Source organism: Coturnix japonica, chromosome 22, assembly GCF_054131305.1.
Source record: "Coturnix japonica strain WE chromosome 22, WE-NBRP24, whole genome shotgun sequence".
NCBI classification, from domain to species: Eukaryota; Metazoa; Chordata; class Aves; order Galliformes; family Phasianidae; genus Coturnix; species Coturnix japonica.
The window spans coordinates 6805699-6823912 of NC_140684.1; the positions used below are offsets into that span (position 1 = coordinate 6805699).

Below are 18214 nucleotides of genomic sequence, written 5' to 3' on the forward strand. Positions count from 1 at the left end.
TTCTTCACTCTCCCTTTAAATCACTTCCTTATATTACATTCTAACACAAGCTTTCTACTTCTGCTGAGCTGCAATTTTGTGTAATTCATCAAAATATCCTCTATTCCAGTTAGAATAGGAACTTCTTCATCAGCATCCAGTAAGAAGTTCCATTCGACTCTCATCTAAATGAAGAAGTGAAAGCTTGGGCAACAACTTCTGCAGTAAAGAGGAAATATTTTTACCATTTCCATCAAAGTGAATGCTTGTAGTTTTGAGATTGACTAAGGTTTATAACAGATGGCAGGTTTCCTATGGTTATTCCATAAGAGGGATGATTGCATTGAGAAGTTCTTTGTCTTCTTTTCTCTTTACTTGGGAAGGCAAAGCTTATCCTCCCAAGCCAGCATCACCCAAATCCCACTGCTCATTTCCACACATGGCCTTGAAACCCAGTTCTACTTGAGTTGAGTTGGACTTTGACTTGGAGCTACTCCCCAGAGGCATCCCAAGCCCTGCCTGGGCTTAGCAACCCACTCCGACAACTGTTCCAAGCACCAGTTACTCCTTGCCCTGATAGTAATGGCTTGTTGCATGCTTATGCCTCTCCTGTCACTTCTTGTGGCTCCTAGGAGGGCAGGAGAGATGCCAAGGGGGAAGCTGGTGGGCAAGGCACAATGAAGCAAAGGGCCACAGCAACTGCTGCGAGCCTACATGTGAATGGGGACCATGGCCCTGCTGTGGGGTGAAAGGATGGACACAACTAGTGCTCAACATGAGTCAGCCTCTTCAGAGCATAAGGGCTTACTCACCCCCAGTGAGAGTTGGGAGGTGAAGGATGGGATTAGTGGTGGCAACAAACCCACTGGGACACCCACAGGGCAGCGTGGGCAAGAATGGAAAAAGGGACAAAAGAAGAGGAAGTGTTGAGTTTCGTAGCACTTCCTGGATGTGTGTCCACAGGGACACTGAGTTATCTTGAGGAATTGTCCCTTTTTTGGTCATGCTGTGATTGCCTCCATTTTTCATCTACTGGTCTCGGGGTTCTGGCAAAACCCACTCTTCTCTCAGCTCAAACCTCAGGACCACATCTCCTCTCTGAAACCAGAGTACCTTCTTTTGGGGGTGCTAAACCAGTACATATAAATGGAATGGGATGGACAAACAGGAATCACAACAACTGTACTGGCAAGAGTCAGGCAGAGAGGTGCACATCCTCTGTCTGTCCTACAGTCATCAGGGTTGCAGCAGACTGCAGCCTGGGCACAGTAACCAGTGAGCAAAACCTGGTTCCTATGGGCTACCTTTGTCTCCATACCTGCAAGATTTCCAGTACAAACCTGCAACTTGTGACATCAAAAGGGATAAAGGTGACTCCCCCAGTAATTTCAAGTCAACTCAACTATATCCCTACACCAGCTTGCCTTTCTAGAAGTCCAACAAAGAGCTGGCACAACAACAACAACAACAACAACTGAAGGCAAATGTCTGCCCAACACACCATTTTGTAGCCAACTCTGTATCCTTGTGTAATGCTATAAAGGGCTGGAAACAGCAGGGAGGCAAAGTCTGTCACTGCAGCAAATAAGAATAAACCCCAAAACAGCAGCCACAAATACAGAAACAAAGGAAAGAGCTGCTTACCTTTAGAAGGCCTCAGGTACACAAGGAACTCCAACAAGAAGTACCCCCACCCTCACTGCCAACCCTTAAATATGGTCTGGGAAGGGGTGAATCCTGGCTCCAGCCCTTCCAATCACTCATGTATTGCTTGCACCTGAGCTGCATTGGGCTGGCCTTGCCTTCTCACCAGGTGTTCAATCACTGTTTCAGGTTATGAATTAACATTTCTACTACACTTTGTCATGGCACATGTTAGAAAGTGGTGTTGCTGCTAGAACTGTGGCTCAGTGCTTTCCTGCCAGCATTAGTGTCTGGGGGTGTCTGTGCTGTGGCAGCAGAGCAGCCCTGCATGGGGCATCCGGCTCCAGCTCCAAAAATGGAATTTGAAAGAGATGGACCTTTGGTCAGTGCTTCCTCTTTTGCTGTTTCCTTTCCAGCTCAGCAAAATTTGGGGTTCCTGACATGATTTCCTTTGTATGATGCACTCATCTTTATTCCTTGAAACCCTGTGCCCGCCCAGCAGCTGGGGGATAAAAGGGGCAGCACAGCAAGGGCTGAGCATTGCACAGAGCAGAGCCCTGCAGCCACCCAGCTCCAGCCCCGCTCACTGTGCCAACATCCTGCAGCACCATGAAGGGCTCTGCAGCCGTCCTGTCCGCTCTGCTCCTCCTGGCCCTCTGCTCCTCGGCCGTGGCCCAATTGGGTGAGTCGGGTCTCACTGTGTCCATCTGTCTGGGTGTCCGTTCCTGCCTGGAGCCCCATTCTCATGGATGGGTCCTTCATGGTGGGCTGCTGGGGGCTGCCACCAGTGCTGGGTCACAGCCTTGGAGATGGGGTCTCTTAGGGGTGCCCTTGATGGGAGATGCTTGTAAAGTCCCAGGTAGAGCATCTGTGGAGTCTCAACAGGGCTCTTTCTCTCCCCACAGATGGCCTACCCACAACCTGCTGTTTCTCCTACACTCCACGTCCCATCCCACGCAACCTCATCGCCTCTGCCTTCCTCACCAGCAGCAAATGCCGCCTGCCAGGGGTGATGTGAGTATCCAACCACAGCTGGGGTGGTTGCAGTGTGACAGCAGGACAGTATCCCACAGCTCTGAGGGTGGTTGGGAGGGGACGGGAGTGTGTCTGGGGACATGTGGGTGCTGCCTGCAGGACCCAGCATCGTGTGAACCTAATGCTGGTTTTCTCCCTGCAGCCTGGTCACCAAGAAGGGGAGGGAGGTCTGTGCAAACCCTGAGGAGCCCTGGGTGCAGAAACGCCTGGAACTCTTCCAGAACCAAGAAAACTGACCCTTCCCTGCTCTGCCCCTGGACTTGGCTTGCAGCACCACTCATGCACCAGAGCACTTGAACTGGATTGTCTTCAATAGGGAACTTATTCTATTTAACTTATTTAAGTTAAATTAAATATTTTTTTTTCTAAGAAAAGGAAAAATACGAAAAAAATTTAATACATATCAATGCATAATAATCCAATATGGTCTCCGTTGTTCTCATGCCTAAATAAATCTTTTGGACTATCAGACCCCTTTGTTTGTCTCCTGAATGGGATATCAAACCCCTTTGTTTGTCTTAGCTCCCCTCCCTGCTCTGTCCCTGGGCTTGGCCTGCAGCACCACTCATGCACCAGAGCACTTGAACTGCACCTTCTTCAGCAGCAAGCTCATTCTATTTTGACATAACCACAAATTAACCCAACTTATCCTGGGACCTCGACTGTCCGGGGGAGGGAGACACAGCCATGGATGCCATGAGGTCTTCTCTCAATTTACTGCTGCATCACACGGCTTATATACTAGTATGGCTTCCATGCATGCATGTCATGTACACGTGCAATGCAACCCCACGCACGACCCTTCCTACTATCCCTGTTCCCTGGTTCTGCTTCAGCTGCTTCTCCCATTATGTCACACCACTGTTATCTGCAGCATAACAGCTTACAGTGCAATACCAGTCAGTAAGAAGCACACGAGCCCAGTCACTATGAAAGCTAAATAGTGATTTCTGCCTTGAGATGAGGATGAACATTTCATACTGGAACCCACATAGGACTCCCATTTACTTTCAAAGAGCACCATTTTGGAGGGCTATAGGACCGCCCTGGCCAGACAATGTCAATCAAAGGGAGGTGGTGAGCTCCATCTGTACCAGGTTCAATAGAGCTTGGCAGACGGGGCTTTCCAAGCTTGAAGTAGCATTACCAACCTTAACTCCTTAACTAGCCACCAATCAAAAGGCTCCCAAATGGGCCGGCCCTATAGCACGGGGCGTATAAATTGCCATCTCCCCTCCTGTGACGGTTCAAAGATCTCTTTGAAGGGCGCAGCTCTTAACGCTGGTATGCTGATGGTCCAAGAACCAAAAGCCACCAAAGTACTTTTAACAGCCTCTCGGGCAAATCATTCCCCTCAGGATCCCCAGCGCTCATTGTCACCCGTGATGCCCCCCAGGAACCGCCGAAGGGATATGCTGAAGAGCAGACACATTTCCTGCTCCAGCAGGTGATAGTGGCTCCGTCCCTGCGGCTTGAACCTTATCCAGGTCCGTACCCTGTGCGGCTGAATCAACCAGCCTCCCCTGACTCATCCATTCAATGAGCCCCTCCATGCTATTAGAGGACAACGTGCCCCCAGTATCCTTAAACAGCACTTCTAAAACCTTTACCATCTCTTTAATGGACTGTCCGGGGGAGAGAGACACAGCCATGGATGCCATGAGGTCTTCTCTCAATTTACTGCTGCATCACATGGCTTATATACTACTATGGCTTCCATGCATGCATGTTCTGTACACCATTTAAATTAAATAAGTTAAATTAGATGTTTATTTTGATAAGAGAAGGAAAATAACTTTAAGGAACAATATTTAAACACATAGAATCACAGAATACACTGTTTTGTAGCCAACCCTGTATCCATGCCATGGGGCACGCTGAGAAGTGGTATTTCTGGCAAAGCTGTGCTCAGTTTGGATGCACCTCCTGGCTGTGATTCTCTGCCAGCAGTGCTGGTGTTGTCTGTGGATGTCAGTGTGGTGGCAGCAGAGCAGCCTGCGTGGGGCTTCTGGAGCTGGTAACCAGAATGGGATCTGTGGAAGCTGGACAAGATGATGTTACACATGTGCTCCAGCCATAATGATTCTATGACTGTATTCTAGGATTCCATGAAATTGATGGCCCTGTGAGCTGCACTTCCGCTTCGGCAGCTCAGCAAAATCTGGGGATTCTGACGCAATTTCCTTTGTATGATGCACTCATCTTTATTCCTTGAAACCCTTCCTTCCTCCCAGTGGTTGGGGGATAAAAGGGGCAGCGCAGCAAGGGCTGAGCATTGCACAGAGCAGAGCCCTGCAGCCACCCAGCTCCAGCCCCGCTCGCCGTGCCAACATCCTGCAGCACCATGAAGGGCTCTGCAGCCGTCCTGTCCGCTCTGCTCCTCCTGGCCCTCTGCTCCTCGGCCATGGCTCAATTGGGTGAGTCGGGTCTCACTGTGTCCATCTGTCTGGGTGTCCGTTCCTGCCTGGAGCCCCATTCTCATGGATGGGTCCTTCATGGTGGGCTGTGGGGGGCTGCCACCAGTGCTGGGGCACAGCCTTGGAGATGGGGTCTCTAGGGGTGCCCTTGATGGGAGATATGACAGCCAAGGGGATGGTAGCATGATGGGAGATGCTTGTAAAGTCCCAGGCAGAGCATCTGTGGAGTCTCACCAGGGCTCTGTTGCTCTCTCATTGCAGACAGCTTCCCCACAACCTGCTGCTTCTCCTACGCTCCACGTCCCATCCCACACAACCTCATCGCCTCCGTCTATATCACCAGCAGCAAATGCCGCCTGCCAGGGGTGATGTGAGTATCCAACCGCAGCTGGGGTGGTTGCAGTGTGACAGCAGAACAGTATCCCACAGCTCTGAGGGTGGTTGGGAGGGGATGGGAGTGTGTCTGGGGACATGTGGGTGCTGCCTGCAGGACCCAGCGTCATGTGAACCTAATGCTGTTTTTCTCCCTGCAGCCTGGTCACCAAGAAGGGGAGGGAGGTCTGTGCAAACCCTGAGGAGCCCTGGGTGCAGAAACGCCTGGAACTCTTCCAGAACCAAGAAAACTGACCCTTCCCTGCTCTGCCCCTGAGCTTGGCCTGCAGCACCACTCATGCACCAGAGCACTTGAACTGTGCCTTCTGCAACAGGAAACATTCTATTTAACTTATTTAAGTTAAATTAAATATTTATTAGGTTAACAGAAAGGAAATAATTTAAAGGAACAATATTTAAACACATAGAATCATAGAGTCATTGTATGGCTTGGGTTGGAAGGAATTGCAATGGTCTTCAAGTTCCAACCACCCTGCCATAGGCAGGGCCACCATCTTCCAGATCCAGTCCAGTCCAGGTTGCCCAGGGCTCCATCCAAGCTGGTCTTGATCGCCTCCAGGAACGGGGCATCCAGAGCCTCTCTGGGCAGCAGTCACAATCCGATTCAGTGATGTCCAGTCAGGAGTGTCAATGCCGAAATAAATTACTGGGACTATCAAACCCGTTGTCTCAGCTCCCTGCTGTAGCCTGTGTCATCTTCCACGGTGCTGGAATCTTGTCAGGGTTCCCACCACTGACTCTTGTAGAAGACGCAGCAGCTCAGCAGGGCAGTGCAGGCAGGAGAGTCACGGCAGTGTTGGTGCTGCACCCTGCAGTGCTCCGGCACATCAGCAAACTCTCCGGTGTTCCAACCATCGGGGCTGTTGTGCAGATGCTGGGAAGGTGGAGCGGCCGAGGTGCTTCTCGTGGGCTGTGCAGGCAGCTGAGCATCGGGGTGTCCCTGGAGTGTTGCAGCCTCTTGTGCCGGAGCCGAAGTGCCAGGAGCTGTGGTGCCTGCAGGGATCACTGCGCCAGGCCTGACGCTGAAGGGGCTGTAAGGTACATGGAGATGAGTGTAGGAGCACATCTCTGTGCCCATCGTGGCTCCAATGGGGAGGACATGTCCTGAGGACATATGGCCACGTGTCTATGGGGACCACATCCCCGTGCTGCATTTCTTACCGGTGCTCACACCACTGCAGCCGCTGCACTCCCACGATTCAGCGTCCTCAGCGATGGCAGAGCACTGCTGGTGGGTCCCGCAGGAGCCGCAGGAGCTGCAGAGCAGCATCCTCCAGGGCCTGAAAAGTGACAGAAGCCCGAGATACACTGTCAAGGGGGGTTCTGGGGCTGTGGGGTGCTGACCATGGGGGGGTCCATGCCACTCCCACACTGGTGGCTGGTACTGATCTACCAGTGCACAGCTTGTGCCGTGCTGGGCTCAGCATGCTGGCCAGGCTCCATCCCAGCTGCAAGGAGGGGATGAAGGCGCCAGGTCGCTGTGGCTTTGGGGTCAGAGCACACTCACCCCATGTTCTCAGAGTGCTGCCGTCCCGCTGGGCACAGGCACACGCTGGTATCACAGGTGCTGTGCCTCTCGTAGAGCTCCTGGAAGGCTTCCGCTAGCTCCCAGGCTGCATCCCTGTGGGAGGGAGCCGGGGACAGCTGAGTGTGGCCGTGCGAGGGGAGGTGGGACGGGGCCGGGCGGTGGCGGGGCGGTGGGTGCTGACCTGTCAGGGATTTTGATGCCAAGACGCAACATCTCGTCCTTGAAGGTCTGCGTCTCCTGGCAGAGCGGGCAGCGGAAATGGTGCAAGGCCGCACTCAGAGCTTGGCGCTGGGGAAGGAGCAACATCAGCTGGGGGGCCCTGCACATTGCCCCAGGGCTGGGGACCATGCCAGGGTTGCAGGGTTGGGTGGTGCAGGGGATGGTGCCGTTGTGGTGTGGGGGCGATGCCGCCTACCTGGATGCAATGCCGGTGGAACATGGCGCTGCGGCAGGAGGGACAGACCAGGGTGTTGTAGCTGGGCCGTGTGTACACCTCCTCCATGCAGATGACACACTGCGGGTGCTGCTGTCGCAGCGGCTGCACCTGCTGCGTTGGGCGATGCTGCCAGCAGAAGGACCTGCAGGAGGGACGGAGGTGGCAGCTCAGCCTCCTGCCCCGTCCCTCCTGCACCCTGCGGGACACAGCCCTGCCCACGCTCACCTGTACTCGCCGAAGAACTGGGAGACGCATCTGCGTTCTGTTCCGCAGGGGAAGTGGAAGGTGCGGGAGCATCTCCGGTTGTGGCAGCGGACAGAGGCGCCCTTCTTGCGGCAGATGCAGCAGATCTGGGGACAGCAGTGCAGTGCTGGGCGTCAGTGCCGTGCACCCACAGCTGACCATGGCCCAGCAGAGCACCGTGATGTTCTGCTGGGCCACGTCCCTTCTGATTAGTGCAGCCATGGGGCTTTTTGGGCAATGAGGGCTCTGCTGGAGCCTCCCAGCCACACAGCATGGGGACCGCGGTGGGGACACGTCGTCCTGTTCACCTTCTGTGCCACGTGCTGCATCTGCTGCTCGATGTCAGGGAAAAGGAATCCAAAGAATCCTTCATCGTCTGCGCCGTGCTGGTACATCCCAGTGGCGTGGTACTGCGGGAGGCAAGCGGGGACCTGTTGCTGCACATGGGGGGCAGCAGCTGGCACAGGGCTGGGGGTCAGGGGATGGGGTTGGAGCTCACCAGGCAGTTCTCATGGACACAGATCCTGTCCTGACGGCACATCTCGCCGTAGATTTCGGGGTCGTCGTCTGTCCGGTGGCACAGGCCACATCCTGCCATGGGGACAAGGGCATCGGCACCTCAAGCATGGCAGCGGGGTGACACCAGCACATGGTTCATCTGCTGCGGGAATGCTCTGCGCTCACCTTCCCTGGGGTGGGGATGTGAGGGCACAGGGGGCCCTGAGGGCTGGGTTTGGGGTGCCCACATCTCCCCACGGGGCTGTGCTGAGTGGCGGTCAGCTCCTACAGGGAGTTGGAGACACACCAACTCACAGGTCATGGAAGGATGTGGCCTGAAGACGGTGTCACAAATAAACCACATAAACTCTGATTTCCATGTGCAAGGGATTTATTTAGGCATCAGAGCTCCCAACTCTTCAGCAGGTATTCTGATGTGTTCTGCTTCATCTCTGTTTTCTCTTCCTTTTCTCTGGTGGGAGAGCAGCTTTTCTGTTCTGGAAGAGCTCCAGGAGTGCCTGCACCCAGAACTGCTCTGGGTCTGCACATATCTCCCTGTTCTTGGTGACCTGCAAGGAGAAAAGCTACTACTGCTTAAAGGAGAGGAGTCCACAGCTGAGGAGCAGAGTGCCATAAGAAGAGCAGCCAGGGCAGCTGCAGAGCCCTTCATGGTGCTGTGGCACATGGGCATGGGGAGCAGGGCTGGAGCCAGCTGGCTTAAGAGCTCTGCTCTGCACGAAGCTCAGCCCCTGGTAAGGTGCCACTCTTATCCCCTGGCTGCTGGACATGTACAGGGCATCAAGGGAAAAATATGAATGCGTAATAACTAGGAAATTATTTCAGAACCCCTGAAGAAATAAAGCTGCAAAAGGGGAAGCACCAGCCACAGGGCCACTGCTTTCAGATTGCGTCTTACTGCTCAGTGGGGCACATGGGACATCAACCCTGCTGCTCTGCACTGACCCTGCAGTGAGATCCAGGCTGGGATGAGGAGCTCTATGGCTGCAGCCCCGATGGGAGTGGGGTGGACAAAGGCTGCTCCATCCTCACTGCTCTCCACAAGCTCAAAAGCAGCTGTGCTTTCATGCACTTCTTGGTTCAGGGAATGGGGTGACATGATTTTATTTCCTTCATCCCTGACAGCAATTTGCTGACCCTCATTGCTGACCCTCTTGTAGGATAAGCAGCTCAGCAGGGCAGTGCAGGCAGGAGTCACGACAGTGTTGATGCTGCACCTGCAGTGCTCCAGCACATCAGCAAACTCTTTCCTGGTCACTGGGAGGGTGGAGAGGCTGAGTGGTGTCCCATGGGCTGTGCAGGCAGCTGTGGGCTGACCATGATCCAGCAGTGTGCCCTGCTGGCCCAGAACAACAACAGCACCGTGGGTACATGAAATGGAGCTGGGCTGCAGGGTGAGGCCACATCTACAGCACTGCGTGCTGTTCTGGCTGATGTTCGGTCATTTCGAGTCAGAAGGGCCCCGAGCTCCATCCAGCCCAGCTGGCTCCGCACAGCAGCACCAGCATTAGGCCGCGTGGAGCTGCTCTGTGCGTCCACCTCCTCCGCTCTGGGATGAGCAATCCAAGGGACCTCGGCCACTCCTCACACTCCTTCCCCCCCAGAGCCCTCCCCATGTTCGGACCCTCCTTTGGATGCTCCCTCATGGTTTTATGCCCTTTTCACACTGCTCAATCCTGAACCCAGTGCTCAATGTGAGGCTGCACAGCACAGTGCGCAGTGGGACAGCCCCTGCCCTCACCGTTTTCAAATGCAAGAATTTTATTTATTTAGGCATCACAGCTCCTCACTCCTCAACAAACATTTTGGTGTGTTCTGAATCATCTCTATTTTTACTTCCTTAGCATTGGTGGGGCAGTAGAAGAGAAGGATGGGGTGGCCCTGGCACTGTTGTCCAGAGAGATGCACCAGCCCTGGAGGTGCCCATGACCAGACAGGATGGGCCTTGGGTAGCCTAAGTTGGGGGGAGGAAGAGCCTTGGGGAGGGGCTGGAGCTGGTTGTGCTGTGAGGTCCCTTCCAATCCATCCATTTTATGCTTCTGTGTTCTCATAAAAGTTTTCTTCGTTCTGGAAGAGTTCCAGGCGTTTCTGCACCCAGGGCTCCTCAGGGTTTGCACAGATCTCCCTCCCCTTCTTGGTGACCAGGCTGCAGGGAGAAAAACAGCATTAGGTTCACACTGCAGGCAGCACCCACATGTCCCCAGCCACACTCCTGTCCCCTCCCAACCACCCTCAGAGCTGTGGGATACTGTCCTGCTGTCACACTGCAACCACCCCAGCTGCGGTTGGATACTCACATCACCCCTGGCAGGCGGCATTTGCTGCTGGTGATATAGACGGAGGCGATGAGGTTGCGTGGGATGGGACGTGGAGTGTAGGAGAAGCAGCAGGTTGTGGGGAAGCTGTCTGCAATGAGAGAGGAACAGAGCCCTGTTGAGACTCCACAGATGCTCTACCTGGGACTTTACAAGCATCTCCCAAGGACACCCCTAAGAGACCCCATCTCCAAGGCTGTGACTCAGCACTGGTGGCAGCCCCCCACAGCCCACCATGATGGTCCCGTCCATGGGATGAGCACCCAGGCAGAGGGACATGGTCATACCTGTCTCCTTTAATTGGGCCACGGCCGAGGAGCAGAGGGCCAGGAGGAGCAGAGCGGACAGGACGGCTGCAGAGCCCTTCATGGTGCTGCAGGATGTTGGCACAGTGAGCAGGGCTGGAGCTGGGTGGCTGCAGGGCTCTGCTCTGTGCAATGCTTGGCCCCTGCTGCGCTGCCACTTTTATCCCCCAGCCGCTGGGAGGGGGGAAGGGTTTCAAGGAATAAAGATGAGTACATAATAACTAGGAAATTACTTCAGAATTCCTGCAGTTTTGCTGAAATGGAGAAATAAAGCTGTGAAAGGGGAAGTGCTGGCCACTGGGCCACTGCTTTCAGATTCTGTTTTAGTGCCCAGTGGGGACTGGCCAGCTCCTGAAGCCTCGTGACACCACCCATCTGCTCTGCACCGAACCTGCACTGAATTCCCTCAAATCCAACATTTCTCCATTACCACCCAGCATCAGCCCAAACCAGCAGACTATGGAGTGAACAGCTGTGCAGAGCACCCTTAACCCCACACCCAGGCAGGGTCTACTCAGTTGGGTGGGCATACAGGACCAGCCTTCATCTCAACCTTCACCATTCTGGTTTTACATTTCCTAATGCCTTCTGGGCTGTTCCCAGGTCCTCACAGTGAGACAAACCCCACCACAACCTCTCTTTCCCAGTGCAGGATTCATATCTCACTCCAGCCACACAGGTGTAGTTCAGAGCAAGTAGCTTTATTCAATCCCAGTAGAGATGTACAGTAGTGTGAAGTGGGGCAGATGGGGACAAGGCAGAGCTGGTTCCATAAGTTAACAAGACATCACAGGCACCAAAAGGGCACTGCAGGGTACAGAGAAATAGAGCTGGTGCTGGTGGCAGCTCACGTCGAGGCGTTGCTCAGCTTCTTTCCCTGCAGGTACCGCTGGAACCAGCCCTCTGCAGGGTCCACGCAGAACTTCCTCCCCTTCTTCAGCTCCACACTGTGGGTAGAGGGGCTGGGTTAGCTGGGGTGTTCTTCCCTACCCTATAGCATCATCCCCAGCATCCCCAAAACTTTAAACTTCTAGCAGTCTCAGATCCCCCCTAAACCTTGGTTTCCTTCCCATTTTTATTGCTGAAATGAAGGGCTGCTGGAAGATATGGAATAAAGCAGCGAGGGGAGGAGGAACATACACATAGAACTCAGCACATTGTACCCTCATTGGGGCTTATTGTGGACATCCCTGATGGGAAGTGAAAGCACAGGGAGGGTGGCTGAGGGTGAGAAGTGTGGTGGGAAGGAAAACTGGGGAGGAAGGGTAGTGGAGGGAGGCTGGGGATGAAGGCTGGGGACTCAGGGACTCACATAATGGCTCTGCGGGAGCAGTTTGGAGGTGTTTCCCGGTAGCTGCGGATGAGCGAGGTGTTGATTTCCCTCTGGATGAACATGTTCTTGTAGCAGCAGGAGCTGTAGGAGCTGCGGACTGAGAGCAGGAAGGGGTTGGTGCCGTCCCATGCCTGACCCCTGCAGCTTCCCCCACTATGAGGATCCCTGCCATGTCTCCAGCTCTGCAGGTTTACCCCCATAACCGTCTCCGACCAGAAATCCCCAGGAACAAGCTGTCATTAACAAACACCTACCAAGCCTAAGTTGACCCCTTGGCACCCAAAGCCCACAGCAGAAGCAGGGGCTGATGCTATCCATCCATCTCCAACCCCGAACCTGTGGCAGGACATGGGTTAAGACTCCATGTTGGTACTTACAGGACTTTCCCCAGCTCTCAGTGCAGGCAGCAGCCAGCAGCAGAATGACCATGGTCAAGGAGAAGACCTTCATGTCCAATCTGGGTGGCTGTCAGCTCCAGGAACCAGTAGCTCTTGCTGGTTTGGTGCTGCTGAGTGCTACCTGCCTGTACCTCGGCATTATATAGACCCTGGCTAGGATTTCCATGACAGCTCTGGACTCTCCCCGGGGGAAGAACCACTTGTCGCTATTACTAAAGGGCATTTGGGGAATGGAAATTCCTCTCCCTGGTCGGTGCTGTTCCAGCCCCTTTTCACACCCAGCCTGTGGTGCTGGAAAGTCTGGTGAGCGCAGCCCTGTGCTGCTGTGATGCGTAGCAGCCTGCAGTCTATTTTGGGTTCAGCTGCTGCCACCGACAAACCACACAGGATGATAGTCATGCTCACTGAAGACCTGGGTGAGCTTATGTTCAAAACTCATCCTGACTGTGATGCTGCTCTTGCAGTTCTTTATTGAAGTGACTGGCTTGGCACCGACTGCATCCAGGCTCATGCCAGCCCACCCCAGACCCTGTGGTTGAGTGCCAAGTGCCCATGGTTTTGGCTGTGCCCATGGTGCTTTCTGAGGTGGTGGCCATGGCCATTGCATCTCCTCATGGCAGCCCTGGCATGTGAGATGTTACCAGGGCTTAACCATGCAGCTCAAGTTGATTTTTGTGTGGGGGTGGCTGATGAGGAGCAGGGGAAGAACCCTCTTTTCAGGTTTGGCACCCAGAGCTGTGCCCACCTCTTGCCCCTCTTGCAGGTGGCTTTCCTAGGTCCCATGTGGACTCTGCTTAACCCTATGTACCCCCAGATCCTTCCCAAAAAGGAATTGAGAATAATGACCACAACACAATCTCTTCCCAGCCTGTTACTTAGTTCAGCTCTCACAGCTGATGTTTCTCACCCAAAGCAAGCCAAGATCAGGAACTCTTCTGCTCCCCAGACACTTGCACAGCCAGATGTTTGCATGCACAATGTTGAGTTTAATTCTGTTCACAGTGCTGTACAAGAAACATTAGTGATGCTACTCCCTATTAACCCCTGCACTGCAAAAAGCCCGAGGAGCACAGTGACACTGACATGCAAAGCAGTTGTCCCCTGCCTAAGACCCAGTCCAGCTGTGGTCTCAGAGATGCAGGAGATATGGAACTGTCTGTGCACGGTGATGCTGAGAGACTCAGGGTCTAACAGTGGGTTAAATGGAAAGAAATAATGGAGGTGAGTGCTGCTTATCCTCACAGCACAGGGCTGAGATGGGGAGGACTCGCATTGCTCCTGGTGTCTCCATTTCTGTGATTTCCCGTGGTTCTTCTAGCTGGGGATGGAATAGGAGCTGACTTGGAACCTCTGCTGGTACCTCTTCACCCACATCCTGTCCGCTGGAGTGCAGATCTCCTTGCCATTCTTCACCCTGAAGCTGCGCAGAGAGAAGAAAGGGATTTAAGTCCCCTAACCCAGGAGATCAGAGGGTAGTGAGTCCTCCAGCAGCACCCACTCACTGCCATGCTGATCCTACCAAGGGGGCAGGGATACTCACATCACAGCTCGGTGTGGGCACTGGGGGCTGGTGGTGTAGCAGGCAGCAATGTTGTCCATTTTGATCCTTTTGGTATGGAAGTTGAAGCAGCACTTGTCAGGCACAGCTGGGGCTCCTGAGGGGAGAATGAGAGCTCAGCTCAGCCTGGAGGCCCCCAATTCCCATCCCGGCCTCCATGCATGAAGCAAACCCCATGCACCCCTCCCTTCTCCCTGGTGTTCCCATCCCTGCTCCCGTAGGTGTCTGCACTCACTCTGAGCCAGGCTCTGGCAGCACAGCGCAGTGAGGATGAGGAGGACGCAGAAGGCCCCAGCTGCCTTGGCCATGTCGAGCTGATGGAGGGCTGTTGGCTGCTCCACTCTCCCTTCTGCTTGGGATGGGACCGCTGGGCTGCTTTTATGGAGCAGCAGCAGTGCTGGCTCTCATGAGGTCAGCAGTTGCGTGGTTGGGGGGAGGACCTGCTTGCTGGACATGTCCCAGAGAACAGAGGGTGGGTGATATCCTTCCTCTCCCAGAACAGCTGGATGGGACAGGACAGTGTCCTGAGCTGCACAGGGTACCACACAGCCAGACACGTTCCTGACAAACATCACAGTTGGCAGCAGCTGCCAGTCCATGGGAGCACAGTAATGGTTTGTGTCCCAGAAAGCTATAAACAGCCTTTGATCAGCTGCAGAAGGTACATACATGGCCCTGTGCTGGTTAAAGGGACTTCGGAGCCCTTTGGGGCTGGGTGAGGCTGGGCAGGTGTTTCCTCTTCTTGTCCCCAAGACAAGAGAAGCAGTTCATGTTCTTGGCCACGATGGGCTGGGAAGTAGCAGAGACTGGACTGGGCTTCCCCAGTTGTCTTTGCCTGCCCACAGCTGTCCCAAATCCCCCTCCCCCCCAGCCCAGACAGCTCTGGCTGCTGGAAGATGTGCAAAGATATGAGTCCCGCTGGCACGGGTCTCAGGTTTGTGGATACTGGTCAGGGCTGTGGTCATCCCCACAGGGAGCTTTGGCCACCTCCGTGGTGGGACCACCAGTACTCCTGTATCCTTCTTGTTTCTCTTCTCCAAAACTATTTCCCAGAAAACAATCTCAAGCTTTTGGCTGCAGAAATCTCCCAGACTGCTGTGATGGAGTGTATGTGTGTGGGGTGCAGCGAGGGAGCTGCAGGATGTCCCAGGGTGCAAGGAAAGGGATGTTCTGTGTTTTTATGCTCCATCCCACCATCAGCCCAACACTGCTTTAATTTCTCCATTTCCATCTTGACCCAGCCCAAGGTGCAGAGTTCCTATGCAGATGGTGCTGGGATGCTGTAGGCTCCTGTCTTTATTTTCCCTTCCTGGATCTCTTTCTCCATCTCATCCCCACACCCTGAGGTCTCTTGGCCCTGAGCAGGACAGGCTGAAACCATATTTAGCCCCATTCCCATCCTGATGACAGCATGGCACAGTGCTGCCCCAGCATCTGCTTTTAGTAGCACAAATTGCCCTGCATGTAGCCAAGGGGAAATCTCAGACAGGCTTTGCTGGACCCTCTCCAGCACAAGTTGTTTCCATACAGGAAAGATTTAACCCGAGTGATGGTATTTTCCCTGCATTAAGGAAAAGAAAGAGAAACACAAGGAAAATGAAGAAGTTTCACTGGACTGGGAAAGGCCCATTGTCAAGAATCTCAAGCATTGGATGCTTTGGGTCAGGAAAGTCTGAGGATGCAGCTCCCATCCCTGCAGCCTCCTTCTGCCCTGAGCCTGGTGCTGGATTGGGGCAATGCCTCAGCCCTGCACTGAGCAGATTTCAACAACACGGCTCTTTCCAACGTGTTCACCCAAGCTTTATTGATGCTGCAGCGCTCCTCGTTCCATTTGATCGATAACCCCAGGGGACGCAGATCTAAGTGCAGTGCCTGCGGGACAGGATGGCTGCAGCAGCTGGTCCATCCAAAATAACGTCTGTAATCAAAGCCACTCTGACAGGCCGAGTCTGCTTTCCATAAAGCCATAAGGATTTGTTTGATTTATTCTTCTCCTTTTAAACTCTCTATCTCGGTTGGAACAGAGCAGTGTTTCCATTACCTTGCTGGGACCGATGGTGAGATAAGCACTTAATGCACACCCCGCTTGTGCTGTTTCCTTCCTATGGGCTGACACGGTCCCTGCTGTCCCTGTGGCCACCTGGGAGTTCCCCAGCTGCTGGAGGAGATGGTTTCTATTGAACCTGGTGTGAGACCTGTCCACCCTCGCCTGTCCCAGGAAAGAGGTGGCTCTGAGTCACCGTGGCCACAACCCACACTGGTGCAGGGAGAGCAGCTGCAAACCTGCAGACGTGCCTTTGCCTTCCTCAAAAAGTGGTGGTTTCTGTTTGAGGCTGGAAAACCCCATAAGGATCTGAGCCTCATCTTAAAACCTGAGCGGTGAAAGGGGTGGGAATGGGCTTGTAGCCCCCCAAGGCATTGCTTGCCCAGAGGCTGCGGGGATGGGCTCATCTTCTGCTCCTAAATGCTGTTGGGAGGTGAAACCATATAGAAATAGTATGGAACAGATGGTGTTGTCCTTGTCCAGGGGAGAATGCACCAAGTCACAGCCAAGTCCTAAATTCACAGACATCAATCATGAGTGACCAGCAGGGATGCAGAAAGCAAAAACTCAGTAAAACCAATGAAATCAGGTTGCTGTGCTGTAAATCTCCTCTGTAATTGGGGCCACCTGTTGATTTTGGGATGCATGGCTGCTGGCCAGGCCGGGGCATTCCCCCTTCCCAGTGCTGGGCAGTGGGTGCCCTTCAATCCCACAGTGGGGACAGCATTCCCAAAAAGAAAGGTTTTCCACCCAAAAGAGCAGCCCTGGGGACCACAGTGGTTTGCAGGTTCACAACCCCATAGCAGAGCTGTTCCTAATGCCCCTAAAGCAAAGGCAAAAAGCTTTTGTCCTATGATGATGGCTTCTCTCCAGACCACTTGGGGAAGGATCTTTATTACCTTCCCTTTGGGATGCATTGTCCTTGGTGGTTCTCCTGTCCAAGCTCTCCCTGGCTGAAGACCTTGCTTGCCCCAGACAACCCCAGTGTGTGTTGGTGACTCATTTCAGTATCCTTTGGGCTGAAAGCTGATTTCACACCAGACTCCTCTGCTGAAGATAACAATCGGGGCTGGGTTGTTTGAGCTGAGTGTCATCTTCCCCCTCCCTAACTTTGGCCTTTCAAAACCAAACCCAAAGGCGCTCCCTGCCTCCTTATCTACACTCCTGACTTCTAAGCCTGCAGGTTGCAAACACATTATTTCCCTGCAGCCCGAGAGGCAAAAGGCAGCATTAATTGCTGGGGAAAAAACAACAACACTAAAAAGATAAAGTAAGACACCCATGAAATCCTCTGTGGTGGGAAACTGGGATTAAAGATGGCTCAGAAATTAACCCTGGGGCCTTGGTGGACTCTCTGTGTACCTCCAGCATGAGGTACATGGTACCTGACATGGCTTCTGGGTGGTGTCACCCAAACATCTCAATGCTTTTTCCTTGGGCTGGATTTTCTCCAGGCATGGGAGCCAAGGTTGGTTGTGATGGGGAAGAGAGAACAGCATCAAAGGGGAGCAGGGAGTGAAGGTGATGGAGAGCAGGGAATGGAAATGATAGGGAACAAGGAATGGCACCAACAAGGAACAGAGAACAGCACCAATAGGGAACAAAGAATGACATCAGTGGGGAACCAGGAATGGTTCTGATGGGGAACTCAGCTGATTGCTCCCCGTGCAGCCCTTCTGCAGATCATCGCTATGGGAAATTTCCCTTAATTGCTTCTGCAAAGTGTTTTCTGGGAAGGCCGTGGGAAAAACCTTCCTCTCCTCTGCTCCTTCAGCTGGACACGTGGCTGCACAGGGGAAAGTGAAAGCCAAGGGTTGTTGTGCAGCATTGGATGCAGCATTACTGAGAGAAGCAGCACTTTTTCCTTATTATTTGCCATCTCTTTACAGCTTGCTTCTGCCCATTCTGGCCAAAGAATGTCCTGCCGGGTTGGAAATCTTCTCCCTGAGCCTCAGCTGCTGTTTTTCCTCCCTTTGGCACAAGATGTCAGTGCTGCTCAAGGAACGGTGCTACCCTCCGCTCATCACCTTCTGTGGGTGCTGCTGGGGTTTAAGGGTGACACCCACCCGG

The 18214-nt window shown here is 53.6% G+C and overlaps 6 protein-coding genes across 6 annotated transcripts; 2 read left to right on the forward strand and 4 right to left on the reverse strand.

The window, feature by feature from the left end:
• Positions 1-2162: 2162 nt before the first annotated feature.
• Positions 2163-3129, forward strand: LOC107322419 (C-C motif chemokine 4-like). Its single transcript, XM_015880441.3, has 3 exons — positions 2163-2305; positions 2529-2637; positions 2801-3129. Exons 1-3 carry the CDS (start codon positions 2233-2235, stop codon positions 2892-2894), a joined length of 276 nt encoding a protein of 91 aa, XP_015735927.1. The 5' UTR covers positions 2163-2232; the 3' UTR covers positions 2895-3129.
• A 1763-nt stretch (positions 3130-4892) lies between these two features.
• LOC107322421 (C-C motif chemokine 3-like) lies at positions 4893-5839 on the forward strand. Its single transcript, XM_015880443.3, has 3 exons — positions 4893-5075; positions 5337-5445; positions 5609-5839. Exons 1-3 carry the CDS (start codon positions 5003-5005, stop codon positions 5700-5702), a joined length of 276 nt encoding a protein of 91 aa, XP_015735929.2. The 5' UTR covers positions 4893-5002; the 3' UTR covers positions 5703-5839.
• Positions 5840-5852: 13 nt separating this feature from the next.
• On the reverse strand, positions 5853-9807 carry LOC107322386 (E3 ubiquitin-protein ligase PHF7-like). Its single transcript, XM_085522431.1, has 11 exons — positions 9780-9807; positions 9137-9448; positions 8360-8458; positions 8175-8266; positions 7984-8085; positions 7658-7782; positions 7412-7574; positions 7178-7284; positions 6976-7089; positions 6630-6748; positions 5853-6499 (listed from the first exon to the last, which is right to left on the reverse strand). The coding sequence occupies exons 1-11, from the start codon at positions 9805-9807 to the stop codon at positions 6471-6473; spliced, it is 1290 nt and encodes a 429-aa protein (XP_085378557.1). The 3' UTR covers positions 5853-6470.
• Positions 9808-9934: 127 nt separating this feature from the next.
• On the reverse strand, positions 9935-10945 carry LOC107322728 (C-C motif chemokine 4-like). Its single transcript, XM_015881056.3, has 3 exons — positions 10794-10945; positions 10489-10597; positions 9935-10337 (listed from the first exon to the last, which is right to left on the reverse strand). The coding sequence occupies exons 1-3, from the start codon at positions 10873-10875 to the stop codon at positions 10223-10225; spliced, it is 306 nt and encodes a 101-aa protein (XP_015736542.2). The 5' UTR covers positions 10876-10945; the 3' UTR covers positions 9935-10222.
• Positions 10946-11491: 546 nt separating this feature from the next.
• Positions 11492-12742, reverse strand: LOC107322730 (C-C motif chemokine 3-like). Its single transcript, XM_015881058.3, has 3 exons — positions 12522-12742; positions 12124-12241; positions 11492-11758 (listed from the first exon to the last, which is right to left on the reverse strand). The coding sequence occupies exons 1-3, from the start codon at positions 12592-12594 to the stop codon at positions 11659-11661; spliced, it is 291 nt and encodes a 96-aa protein (XP_015736544.2). The 5' UTR covers positions 12595-12742; the 3' UTR covers positions 11492-11658.
• A 765-nt stretch (positions 12743-13507) lies between these two features.
• On the reverse strand, positions 13508-14451 carry LOC107322729 (C-C motif chemokine 13-like). Its single transcript, XM_015881057.3, has 3 exons — positions 14336-14451; positions 14083-14197; positions 13508-13962 (listed from the first exon to the last, which is right to left on the reverse strand). Exons 1-3 carry the CDS (start codon positions 14406-14408, stop codon positions 13857-13859), a joined length of 294 nt encoding a protein of 97 aa, XP_015736543.2. The 5' UTR covers positions 14409-14451; the 3' UTR covers positions 13508-13856.
• Between the last annotated feature and the right edge of the window lie 3763 nt (positions 14452-18214).

Bases quoted from the DNA above. Each gene is read 5' to 3' on its own strand.
- LOC107322386 (XM_085522431.1), bottom strand. From the start codon at position 9,807: ATGGGGAGGGCTCTGGGGGGGAAGGAGT. The intron at 7,090-7,177 runs GTCAGCACCCAC...TCCCTCCCACAG, and splicing joins GGCATCAAAATCCCTGACAG to GGATGCAGCCTGGGAGCTAG. The intron at 6,500-6,629 runs GTAAGAAATGCA...TGTACCTTACAG, and splicing joins CTGCAGTGGTGTGAGCACCG to CCCCTTCAGCGTCAGGCCTG.
- LOC107322728 (XM_015881056.3), bottom strand. From the start codon at position 10,875: ATGAAGGGCTCTGCAGCCGTCCTGTCCGCTCTGCTCCTCCTGGCCCTC. The intron at 10,598-10,793 runs GTATGACCATGT...CTCTCATTGCAG, and splicing joins GGCCCAATTAAAGGAGACAG to ACAGCTTCCCCACAACCTGC. The intron at 10,338-10,488 runs GTGAGTATCCAA...TTCTCCCTGCAG, and splicing joins TGCCGCCTGCCAGGGGTGAT to CCTGGTCACCAAGAAGGGGA.
- LOC107322419 (XM_015880441.3), top strand. From the start codon at position 2,233: ATGAAGGGCTCTGCAGCCGTCCTGTCCGCTCTGCTCCTCCTGGCCCTC. The intron at 2,306-2,528 runs GTGAGTCGGGTC...CTCTCCCCACAG, and splicing joins CTCGGCCGTGGCCCAATTGG to ATGGCCTACCCACAACCTGC. The intron at 2,638-2,800 runs GTGAGTATCCAA...TTCTCCCTGCAG, and splicing joins TGCCGCCTGCCAGGGGTGAT to CCTGGTCACCAAGAAGGGGA.
- LOC107322421 (XM_015880443.3), top strand. From the start codon at position 5,003: ATGAAGGGCTCTGCAGCCGTCCTGTCCGCTCTGCTCCTCCTGGCCCTC. The intron at 5,076-5,336 runs GTGAGTCGGGTC...CTCTCATTGCAG, and splicing joins CTCGGCCATGGCTCAATTGG to ACAGCTTCCCCACAACCTGC. The intron at 5,446-5,608 runs GTGAGTATCCAA...TTCTCCCTGCAG, and splicing joins TGCCGCCTGCCAGGGGTGAT to CCTGGTCACCAAGAAGGGGA.
- LOC107322730 (XM_015881058.3), bottom strand. From the start codon at position 12,594: ATGAAGGTCTTCTCCTTGACCATGGTCATTCTGCTGCTGGCTGCTGCC. The intron at 12,242-12,521 runs GTAAGTACCAAC...TCCTGCTCTCAG, and splicing joins TGAGAGCTGGGGAAAGTCCT to TCCGCAGCTCCTACAGCTCC. The intron at 11,759-12,123 runs GTGAGTCCCTGA...CTCTACCCACAG, and splicing joins TGCTCCCGCAGAGCCATTAT to TGTGGAGCTGAAGAAGGGGA.
- LOC107322729 (XM_015881057.3), bottom strand. From the start codon at position 14,408: ATGGCCAAGGCAGCTGGGGCCTTCTGCGTCCTCCTCATCCTCACTGCG. The intron at 14,198-14,335 runs GTGAGTGCAGAC...TTCTCCCCTCAG, and splicing joins CTGCCAGAGCCTGGCTCAGA to GAGCCCCAGCTGTGCCTGAC. The intron at 13,963-14,082 runs GTGAGTATCCCT...CTCTCTGCGCAG, and splicing joins TGCCCACACCGAGCTGTGAT to CTTCAGGGTGAAGAATGGCA.